The sequence below is a fragment of the Panthera uncia genome, chromosome C2, assembly GCF_023721935.1.
Source record: "Panthera uncia isolate 11264 chromosome C2, Puncia_PCG_1.0, whole genome shotgun sequence".
Taxonomy (NCBI): Eukaryota; Metazoa; Chordata; class Mammalia; order Carnivora; family Felidae; genus Panthera; species Panthera uncia.
The window spans coordinates 81,860,076-81,872,351 of record NC_064810.1 but is presented as its reverse complement, the minus strand read 5'-3'; the positions used below and the strand labels follow the sequence as shown (position 1 = coordinate 81,872,351).

At 40.8% G+C, this 12,276-nt stretch overlaps 2 protein-coding genes across 2 annotated transcripts in view; one reads left to right on the top strand and one right to left on the bottom strand.

Annotated features, from left to right (window-relative positions):
- Nucleotides 1–12,276, bottom strand: part of MCF2L2 (MCF.2 cell line derived transforming sequence-like 2) — a 258,201-nt gene that overhangs the window by 222,358 nt on the left and 23,567 nt on the right. The gene's annotated exons all lie outside the window — the stretch shown is intronic.
- Nucleotides 11,137–11,880, top strand: LOC125921144 (chromobox protein homolog 3-like; the record flags this gene model as incomplete). The annotated part of the gene is made up of 2 exons (XM_049628512.1): nucleotides 11,137–11,356; nucleotides 11,552–11,880. Coding segments are annotated over 2 exons (549 nt in total), but the record flags the coding sequence as incomplete, so codon positions are not given.

Here is a 12,276-nt window from a genome sequence, read left to right as displayed (position 1 = left end):
TGATTCCTGAGATGCAGAAATGGATCTGGGTTTTGTGTGGTTTGAAGCTTATACCCATGAGCACAGAAGCACACTTCTAGAGCCTCTCCCAAGGTTTTAGGAGGGACCAGTGCAAGGAAGGGGCCCTGAAGTTTAAGCTTAGGTAGCTTCACGATATACCTGCTAGGATGGTCTCATTATCAAGGCAGGTACTCAGGTATCTGCCTACTCCTTTAGGTCTGAGGACATTTTAAATACAAACAACATAAACCATCAGAGTTCATCTCAAGCTGGGTCATAAAATCAATCTGAGATTTATGAAGGTTCTTTGCTTTTGTTTCCTTCCCTCCCTAATTCCTTCCTTTTTGCCTCCCTCCTTAGTTACCTCCATGCCTTTTTATTTTTTCCCCTTCCAGAATACTTCAAGGGGACTCTTCCCACTGCCAAGCATGTTTAAGGAAGCACTTCCCCATTTTGCTAATTAAAGATGCTCCGTACTGAATAAAGAGGTACATATTTTCAAGGCAAAAATTCAAATCGTTCAAACACAAACCTACAAATGTCCTCTAACCCTAAGAGTGATCTATAGGCCCTATGATTCGTATTCTATCCATTCGGGAAAAAGAGATTAGAGAAGGGAGAAGACTGAACGGAAATCCTTCACCTGGGCTGAAAAGAGAAAGGCATTTTCAACTCTCACTGCCTAAGATATTATTATCCTCATTTAACTGTTTCCCAGGGAATCTCAAAAAATGAACTGGTTATTGTTTCTACAGCATTTAAACATCAAGTTAGATTAAGGCATGAGTCAAACAGTCTTGTACATTGATGCTAAATAGGAATCTCCCATTGATTCAGCCTGGAGTTGGGGTAACGTTTTGATATTTCAATGTTGACCAATCAGAAGGTTATATTAGGGAAGCTCCTCCCAGAGCCTTGGTTTCCACTTCTCGGCTTTTGTGTGAAGGTTCAAGGAGATGACACTTATGGGATGTACATAGTAGATGCTCAGCAAATGCTAGTTATATCCCTTGATCTGGAAAGGCCTTTCCCATATATGCTTTCTGAAAGTCTTGTTAGGCTGGGGGCAAGTGCCAACTTAAATGCCAAGACCCTTTTCAATGAATTCTATCACTCTCTCTGGAGGAAAGCAGGTAAACCCAGGCCAGAGCTCCTTTATCCCTCCTTCATCTTTCCACCCTGATTTCACTAAAAATTCACTAATTTCCTGTTTCACTGTTAATTTTGGTGGACGCAATAATGGTACTGTAGTTCTACTTGGCAAAAAGGGAGGGCCTTCTCTGTTTTATACATGAACTAAAGTATTTAACAATAACATAAGCCTAAGATCTGATTAAAAATGCTCAGGCACTACCCCCTACCAAAAATGTATGGGGCAAGAGGAGGGGGAGATGAAACCAGACTGACAAATGTGGATAATTGTTGAAGTTGGTTGATGGGTCCATGAGAGTTCATTGTATAATTCTTGTGCACATGTTTCAAATTGTTCATAACAAAATGTAAGTTACAAATGGACACCAACATAGAAAATTTAAGCAGAAATAGGAGTTACATAATGGAAGAGTTTTTCAGAATATAATCTCCCAGTGGTCTGGGAAAGTGGCATATTCAAAAATAGAGCTGGGTTATTATTTTTTCATGCCTGAGGGAGCATATTTAAGAGATAATGACCCCAAAGAAAAACCAAGATTATAAAATATATCGTTATTGTACCTCAATATTTGAGGTGTGCTTTTGACATTTTAAGGAGGTAAGAGCTGAAAATGGACAACAGAAGTGAGTTAAGCCAACCATCCCCCAACCCATCTCATTTTTTAAGTGAAGAAATGGAGACCCAGAGAGATTCTGACCCTGCCTGTGGTCATCTAATTTAAGCATGGAGGTGGGGTCAGCCTGGGATCACCTGACTCTAAGAGGGCAAATCTCAGCCTTCTGTGATAGGATTCCCAGACCCTTGGTCTTCCAGAGCACTGTCTTTGACCACCGCTGACAGGATAACTAATGTCTCTCGTGGGAATCTGTAGAGGTCTGCGTAGCCTTTCAACAGAGACCATTCCCACCTGAGGTTACCAAATGAACAGGACTAAAATTTAGAATTTGTTTTTCAAGCATAGAAATGAGCTGGTTTGCCTTTGCTGAAAGAGCTTGGCCCCCAGCCAGGGAGAGATAGGGTTATCCTTGAAGATTTCCCAGCAAAGGAGGTTCATGACCCCACCTGGCTGGCTGCAACAGATCATGTGAGTTTCTCAGACTCAGGGCTGACCCAGAGCATGCAGATGACCTCAGACACACCCAGCTTTTAGTGATGCCTGACATCTATGGGCCTGTTGGAATAGGGGCAAGGTTGGTTCAGCCCCAAAAGAGACATAAAAAACCAGGCCTGCTGCTGGAGGGCCTTGCTCTCCACTGCTCCATAGATGGGGTTGGGAAGCTCTTTAGTCTAAAGGAACACCTTCCTCTGCAGTGGGAAAGAACCCAGACAGCCCTTCCCCCACATGGGAAGGGCCGTTTCTGCCAACTTCTAGCTAGGCTGCCAGAGCAAGAACACTCTGAGTCTCAGTGTCCTCTGTTGTGAAATGGCTTTTCCTTCTCTAGAAATAGTTGAGCCTGAGTAGTGATAACCCACCGAAGTGGTGGTCCCTGATGCACTTTGCCTGGCCCCTTGGTCCTGCGTGGAGGCTTCCTGTTTGCTGCTTGCTATTTTTGATGTACATGGATTAGGCAGAAGCTTATCTCTTTCAACCCTCATAAGGCAAGGGGAGGTGATCATTCAACATCAACACAATTTCTATCCTGCACAAAGTTACAAATAGATCAGGGAAAAACTTGTCCCTTTTCTATCCCTGATAAGTATACAGGTGTGAGATTGTATGCTACCCAGGACCCACAGTTCCAGAGATGCAGAAGGCATCAAAGTTGCACAAACAGCCTCCTAGGTGGTGGAATAACAGCCTAGTACATCCCATGGAAACTCAGCTTAGGAAGGCAGTAAGCAACACCCCTGTGTCGTCCACTGCCCAGTCTGAGAGAGCAATGCAGGCTCTGGGGCAGGACCGTTCCTACTGATTGCACCCATCCTCACGGCAGAGGGCAGGGAACTGCTGATAACGGCTTTATGCAGTCTGAGTTTGCAACTGATCAGGAATAAAGGGAGTAAAACCCTCAGCCTCCCACTCCGGCTGTTCTGAAAGTTCAGTCACACTGGGATTTAAAAGTATGGTCTGAAGAGAAAAAGAACCAAATTGCTAAATAAGTAAGTTAGGGGAACAAAGTGTGGTCTGGACCAAAGAGGGAAGGCAGCCCCAATTTTGACGGACCTTGCCACATTTCTACTTTGCCAAGAGAATCTGGTGAACAGAAAAAAATGGAAGAGTCTGCCACCTAGGTGGACTAGGAATGGGTCCAGGATCCCCAGTCTCAGTCTCTGTGCAGCACACACTTCTCTGCTAGTAACACTAATGAACACCAGCTGTGAGCTGGCCCTGACAATGCACTTCACAGATTAACTCATTTAATCGGTCGGATAATGACAGTAAAGGAATGCACCTTTTCACTAAAATGAACCTCCTCCCACCCACCCCGCCCTCTCACCCCCATAACTAGACCAGACTTGACTGCCAGGAAAACACTTGTAGACCAACAGCTCTAAGAAATCAGTTGCCAGGCTGGTAGGAAGGGCCATCCCACGGGGTCACACATTTCACTTCTCTTATTGGCCAGGTCAGAAATAACACAAACCCATTTTCCTTCTTTTACTGGGCCCTGTATGAGAGCAATGGTTAGCCCAAATCATAAGAGTTAGTATTGAAGTCTTGTCCATAAATTAGCAATGAATAAAAGGCATGTGAAAAGCAGATGGAAGATTTTTTTAAAGGAGAAATCTAGAATTTTAATAGCAAGAACACTGAAAAATGTCCAATTTCCTACCAGTCAAATAATGCAATTAAAACAATAATGGAATACCTCATTCATCCATAAAATAACTGAGACTCTAACACCCAGTCCTGGGGTTTTGTTGGAAAACTAATACATGTACATGACCTTGGAGTGTGAAGCTGGTAGATCCCTTTTAGAAAGTGGTTTCACAATATTTTATCCAGTGATTATTGTGTAGTTACATACCAAACCCTTTATATGCAGCATCTCATTTAATCCTCAAAACAATGCTAAGGGTGATATTGAACTAGATTTGCTCATCCAAGGTCAATCAAGGTCATCCAAGCTCATCCAAGGTCAAGCAGAGCCAGAATTTGAACCCATCTCATTCTGAACTCCAAAGCCCAACATCTTAACCATTGCAATACAGAGTTTCAATACACAGTCATTAAAATCTTCAAAATCTTTTATTCATTCATCTAATATCTGGAAATTTAGGCCAAGAAAATAGTAAAATGAAAATGTTATACATAAAAAAGGTAGACTGGAAATACTATTTATAAGAGTAAAGAGATGAAAGCATTCATTATATAATTATGAAGACCATCTCCACAGAAAAAGATTTAAAATATAATATCAAGGACATAAAAACTATATGTGAGGTGAGACTGCAGACAAGTTAAAAAAAGAAGAAGAAAGTATGTGGTGTATTTGTGCACATGTGTGTGAGCATATGAGAAAAGAATACTTGAAATAGTTGTGTTAGAGTAACGGAATCATATTGTTCTTACCCACTTAGCTTACATACAGAAAAATATGTTCTGGTAGCCTTCATTTTTTATGCTAATAGGACTTTATTGAAGTACAATTTACATGCAGCACAACGCACAGATCCTCAGTGTACAGTTTCATGTATTCTGATAAATATATACACTCACGTAACCATCAAACAGATCAAGATATGGAACATTTCCATCACCCCAAAAGCTTCCTTGTGACCCCTGCCCCAGACCCCACACTGTTGGGAGCTCCACATTCCACAGCCCTCCCTCTCATAAATACATGTGTTAAAGACCACATGGGTGGCTCTATCACTCGTGATCCAGTGCTCGGGGCTGGCAGGGCAGCCCCACACATCTACTCTTTTAACACTACTGGAGACCCAGGGAAATACTTCTCCACATCTCTTGATCTATATCCTTAAAAGAAAGGACGTCTGCATCCAATGCTATGACGGTTTGTGGGTTGTGCCACTGCTCGTATCAGGGACAGACACTGCTTCAGAGCGCTGGGAGGACTGGAGCAGCGGAAGTGCTTAGGTAAGAGAAAAGACAAATTAATGAACATGTCAAATCCTCCCTCTCACATGGTGTGAATGTTGTAGATTCTTATATAATGAAATATCTGCCCAGTCCTACCAATCATCAACCTTCTTTCTCCCTTCTTTTTTAATTTTTTTTGACGTTTTTATTTATTTTTGAGAGACAGAGCATAAGTGGGGGAGGAGCAGAGAGAGAGGGAGACACAGAATCTGAAGCAGGCTCCAGGCTCTGAGCTGTCAGCACGGAGCCCCCACGCAGGGTTGGAACTCATGAACTGTGAGATCATGACCTGAGCCGAAGTTGGGTGCTTAACTGACTGAGCCACCCAAGGGCCCCCAACCCTCTTTCTTCTTTCTATTTCATGATGCAAATACATATATTCAAAATGTGAATTCCTTGAATCCAATTACAACATTTTACTTAGATCACTTTTTTAAAGAGTTCTTTTTTATTATTTATTTATTTGTTTGTTTTTACCGTTTTTTTAATTTTATTTTTTGAGAGACAGAGACAGAGTGCTAGTTGGGGAGGGGCAGAGAGAGAGGATACACAGAATCTGAAGCAGGCTCCAGGCTCTGAGCTATCAGCGCACAGAGCCCTACATGGGGCTCAAACCTACAAACTGTGAGATCATGACCTGAGCTGAGGTCAGATGCTTAACTAAGCCACCCAGACGCCCCTAGATCACTTTTTTTTTTTTTTAACTTATTTTGAGAGAGAGTGGGGGGGGAGGGGCAGAAAGAGAGGGAGACACAGAATCTGAAGCAGGCTCCAGGCTCTGAGCTACCAGCGCAGAGCCCAAAGTGGGGCTCAAACTCAAGTGTGAGATCATGACCTGAGCCAAAGTCGGACGCTCAGCTGACTGACCCACCCAGGCGCCCCCTACTTAGATCACATTTTAGATCACTGCTGTCAACAGAGCTCAAATTATGTGAAAATCTCAATTATAACAACAGTGCTTTTCCTAACATAAAGGCAAGAAAAAAATATATTTTATGGATTAATTAGTGATTTACAGATTACAGATACCTTCATTACCCATCCAAATTTCATAGGGCCATCAACACAACACTCAGAAACACAGTAATTCAATTTTTTTCATCTTTGCTATTTTCTGAATTTTACTCATATAAAAACCACAGCTTTCTACACATTTTAATTTTGTTCTTATGAGAGTATGTTTATAAGGTAGGTGGGAAAATAAAACATGTTTTATTTAACTGTGGCATGTGGGCCTCCTTTTGTACTCTTGTCCCAGTCTCTGTCGGCAATGCCTGTTTAAAACTACTTTGAAAACTGGTAAGATATTACTAAGCATAGCATTTCTGTTTTTTAATATTTATCCAAATCCCTTTTCTCCTTTTTCTTTCCCTCACAAAATTGATACATTTTTTTAAAGCTCCTTAATTTCTGCTGACATTTCACATCGTACCCTTGTAGGAGACAAGCACTGCAGAGATGGAAGTTTCTATGTGACGAGTTTCCTTAGCAACAAGAGCTGGAGATGTCATTTCCCCGTAGCCCTTCATAACTAGAGGAGAGGTGAACCAGGCTCTGCTGCCTGGGGTATTCTGAATAAAAAGCAATCAAGGCCCTGGAGGAAATTCAGAAAATCTGTGAAAATACTTAATCCCTCCTTTTCCCATAAGGCTCTCCTGTTTCACCACTGGGTTTCAAGTACCCCCACCTGCATTTTAATCAATACCCCACCCCCAGCCGTGCTTCTCAAATTATAATCAATATATAAATCACATGGGCTTTAAAACGCAGATTCTGATTTAGTAGGCCTAGAGCCAAGCATTTCTAACAAGCTCTCCTGATGCTGCTGATTCAACAGAGAAGCAAGCACAACACTGATTCCAAGGCCTTAGACTATGCTTGCTTGGTCCTTTCCGATGCTTTTGAAAATGCAGGTCAGGAGGAAAAAAAAAAGGATTTATTTGGGTTGTTCGCTGTCTGCTTCTCTTATCATTCAATAAAAATAATCATCGCTATGTGTTGAAAGTGTTCTTGAAACTGAGGCCCAGATGGTGTAAATTTTCCCTTCTGTGCTGACTGTGAGGTCTGTACCCTGGGAAAGAAGCCAACCCTGGTTTGAGAACCTGCTTAGTTCTCCTTCCAGCACACCTCAAGCCCTGCCCCATTGCCCAGGATGGGCTCCTTCATGCCTATACCCTCTTGTTCTTGACCCGCTCCTATCCCTGGATTCAGGGAAGTTTACTGTCTGGAAGCAGTGTCTTGGGCAAAACAATACAATATAGTACAATAGGAGGTGAGAAGACCTGATATGAGTAATAATCATTTAACATAGCATTCTTCCAAACGTTTCTCCACTTTCCTTCTAAAGCTCCTAGACAAAAAAAAATATCTTAATACAAAGAAATAAAAATGGTAGGATTTGAGAAATTTTAGCAATATGATGGATAAACAATTTAATTTTTGTTTAAGAAAAACTTCTGGAACCTCTGGCAAAATTTCCTTCCTTCCTCTCTCGATTCATTCATTCATTCATTCATTCATTCATTCAGGTGTGGAAGCAGAATTAAAAGAACTGGACTTGCATCCCAGCTCTGACACTACCCAGTCCCTCCATCTTCAGGGTCTCCCTCTGTAAAATAGGAATGAATAAAAATTGGAGGGCTGTTGTGAGGATTAATACTACCATTTATTGAACACTTAACTACTGGGCACTTTGCTACATGTTTCACATACATTTTCTAACTTAACTAATTAAAATCACATGTGAAAACAGTTTGTGTATAAGAGATTCAATAGATGCTAATTAAATTTATCATTCGGTCCTCTGAGCTATATGATCCCAAGGATGCCACAATAGGTTTCTCACAAACACCCATGTTATTGCCATGCATTGGTGGTTTGCTTTGAATTTCTGCTCATGAACTCCCCTTGTTGACCTTCCTCTTTCACTATGAAATAAGTCTGATAGAATTTGTTTTGAGTTCAGAAGGACTCAGGAGCAAAACAGAGATTAGAATTAGGTCAAAATATAAATAAATATGTAGAATATGATAAAAGTGGCATTTCACATGAGGACAGGGAGAAATTATTGAACATGTAGTGTCAGGTCAATCTACTAGCCACCAAAAGACATCAAGTTTAGTGACTAAGAGCATCACCTCTGGTACCACAATGCCTAAGTTCAAATCTTGGCTCTGCCATTTACAGTCGATTAATCTTTTTTTTATTTATTTTTTTAACGTTTATTTATTTTTGAGACATAGAGAGACAGAGCATGAACGGGGGAGGGTCAGAGAGAGGGAGACACAGAATCTGAAACAGGCTCCAGGCTCTGAGCTGTCAGCACAGAGCCCGACGCGGGGCTTGAACTCACAGACCGCGAGATCATGACCTGAGCCGAAGTCAGCCGCTTAACCGACTGAGCCACCCAGGCGCCCCTACAGTCGATTAATCTTAAGCAAGTTGCTGGACTTCCCTGTGTCTTAATTTCTTGGTCTGAAAATGGGGAAAATTATAATACATCCACCTGATATAACTGTTGTAAGAACGTAGTTAATATAGCTAGAGAGCTTTAAAAAATTCCTGGTATATGGTAAGTGCTATGTAAGGTTATTTTCTTATCGTCAAAATGTTTAAGTGTATCCATATTTCACTTCTTGCCAAAAGAATAAACTCCAGTCACATTAAATAATGAAACTATAAACTCCAATATGAAGCCCACCCAAATTAAATAATTAAACCATAAAAATACTAGAAGAAAATATAGGAGGGTATTTTTACAATAATGGAATTAGAACAGCTTACCAAAGTATGACAGAAATACCAATAAGAAAAGACTGATAAAGTTAATTTAAAAACTACTTTGGCTGGGCAAACACACCTTGAACAAACTCAAAAAAATAGCAACAAATTGGAAAATTCACAGCACATGTGGTAATAAAAGGCTTATCTTCCTAGAACATAAAGAGCAACAGTGGGCTGGCTGGTGCCCCCCTCCCAAGAGATATGGCCATGTCCTAATCCCAGTACCTGTGAACGTTACCTTATGTGGAAAACGGGTCTTTGCAGATGTGATTAACTTAAGGCTCTTGAGGAAGAGCCCATTTTCAATTATCCGGGTGGGCCCAGAATGCAATCATATACATTCTTATAAGAGAGGGAAACAGGGGCGCCTGGGTGGCGCAGTCGGTTAAGCGTCCAACTTCGGCCAGGTCACGATCTCGCGGTCCGTGAGTTCGAGCCCCGCGTCAGGCTCTGGGCTGATGGCTCAGAGCCTGGAGCCTGTTTCCGATTCTGTGTCTCCCTCTCTCTCTGCCCCTCCCCCGTTCATGCTCTGTCTCTCTCTGTCCCAAAAATAAATAAAAAACGTTGAAAAAAAAAAATTTAAAAAAAAAAAAAAAAAAGAGAGGGAAACAGAGGAGAAGACCAGGTAAAGATGAAAAATGAGATTGGAATCCAGCAGTCACAAGCCAAGACAGGCCTGGAGCCACCAGAGCCTGAAAGAGACAAGAAAATAAAATTTCCCTATAGCCCCTAGAAAGCTACACCTTAATTTTGGACTTCTGGTCTCTAGAACTATGAGATAATAAATTTCTGCTGTTTTAGGCATTAAATCTGTGCTTACTTGTTATAGCAGCCACATGAAACAAGCGCAAACTAAAAACAGATAATTCATGGAATAAATACAGCCAATGAATTGATGTAAGACTGCAGTAATGGTCAGAAAGGCCAGTTAGACACTCCCAAAACTTACATTAAGATACTCAAATTTTCATTGCTATCTTGAATCACAGACAGAATAAAATAATTGACAGCTAAAGCATATAGGCAAGTATTTCACAACCTTTTACAGTGGGGATACAAAAAGAAAAGCAACAATGCGTATGTAATGCTGTGAGTTTAGAATCCAGAAATTCTTCATAATCTTCTTTCAAGTCACTTCTTCTCCTCACTGCTAACAAAACCGTAAAGCCCTTATGACTCAACCTTAATAAAAACTCAGGGCAATAATTTACACTTGAATTCAAGCCCTGTGGGACTTGTGTGCATGCACAGGCAAGTACCTATGTGTTTTAAGAATGGAAAGCAAAATCTGATTAACAAGTTGTTCGTTCTTAAGTAGCAAATACATAGTACCCCTTGCCTTTCATAACACAGTATATGTATTATATCCTATATAAGTGTATAGTATATAGTATAAGCATGAATTCAGAAAGTATCCTGCAACAATGATGATCTCCATTCAGTAATTCCCCTCTCTTGAAGAAATAGGTTCCAAATATAAGTAAAGAGTAATGAGGGAGACAAAGACAGTTGTTTAATCACTTTTCCTAGCCTGTGATCCAAGGGGAATGAATGTATTATAAACATTTTCACGGCCAGAAAAAAAAAGGGGGGTGTAACTATAAAAAAAAAAAAAAAAAAAAAAAGCCCATCCATAAAAGAAGCAGTCTTAGAAACAAGTAGTTGCTTCAGCTCTTAGAGAATGTCTTACTGGCTTCCAAATACATGTAAGGCATACTTATACTTAGAAATGCTGTTCCTTCTCACCCAGCCCACTGAAGGGAAGTGTTTTTTTCTTTTTTCTACTCTTAAACCACCAGTCTGTTATTAGTTCATATGTTTTCAGTGAAATCTTAGCATTTCGGATTTAATATTTTTTTTTCAGACACTTTTCTTCAGTACCATGAGTTTCATTACCTGGATTCATATTTTCATTTTACAAAAGCAACATATGTTTGCTATTTTTCAAAGTAAAAAATACGGCTCCTCGCAGCCGCCCGGAGCGGGCGGTGCCACCCCCTCCCCCGCCAGCGGCTGCCCGGCCCTCCTCCCCCTCGGATGTGGCTGGGGCTTGAGGAGTCAGGGCTGGGGACGCCGCAGACCCGGAACCCGGAGCAGCTCGGAGGCGGTGAATAATAGCCCTTCAAGTCTGCAAAAAAAAAAAAAAAAGGCCTCCAGTAAAACCACAATGCAAAAAAAGGGAATGAAACAGAAGGGAAAGAGTAAAAAAGTAGAAGAGGCAGAGCCTGAAGAATCTGTGGTGGAAAAGTACAGGCCTGTAATGAATGGGAAGGCGGGGCATTTCCTCCAGTGGAAGGGATTTACAGATACTGACAATACTTGGGAACCTGAAGAAAATTTAGATTGTCCAGAGTTACTTGAAGCATTTCTTTTCTGTTGTTGTTTATTTTTGAGAGAGACAGAGAATGAGTGGGGGAGGGGCAGAGAGAGACACACAATGCGAAGCAGGCTCCAGGCTACCAGCTATCAGCGCAGAGCCTGATGCAGGGCTCAAACCCACGAACCCAGAGATCATGACCTGAGCCAAAGTCTGACACTCAACCGACTGAGCCACCCTGGCGCCCCTGAAGCATTTCTTAATTCTCGAAAAGCTGGTAAAGAAAAAGATGGCACAAAAAGAAAATCTTTATCTGACAGTGAATCTGATGATAGCAAGTCAAAGAAGAAAAGAGATGGTGCTGAGAAACCCAGAGCCTTTACCAGAGGTCTTGATCCTGAACGAATAATTGGTGCCACAGACAGCAGTGCAGAATTAACGTTCCTCATGAAACGGAAAGATTTAGATGACGCCCACTCGGTGCTGGCAAAAGAGGCAAATATGAAGTGTCCTCAAATTGTAATTGCTTTTTATGAAGAGAAACTAACTTGGCATTCTTATCCAGAAGATGAAGCTCGGTAATTGTTTTCATTGCTTTATATATATATATACACACACACACACACACACACACACACACACACACACATACATGTATATATAATCTGAAATAAAATATATATATTTATATATAAATATATAAAATAAATAAAATAAATATAAATATAATCTGAAATAAAATAAAAAATACAACTAAACCAAAGCCAGAAAAATAAAACTCCTTATCACTCCTTCACCCCAAATTAAATAAGTATCTCATATATGTATACCTAGACATATATGCTTTTAAAATAGATTCATACTTACACATTGCATATTACAACCTGATTTTTTTCAGACTATTTGGTCATCTCTCTTCAACATGAATTTTTTGATAAATAGCCATCTACAATATTGTTAATGGCTGATTAATGCATT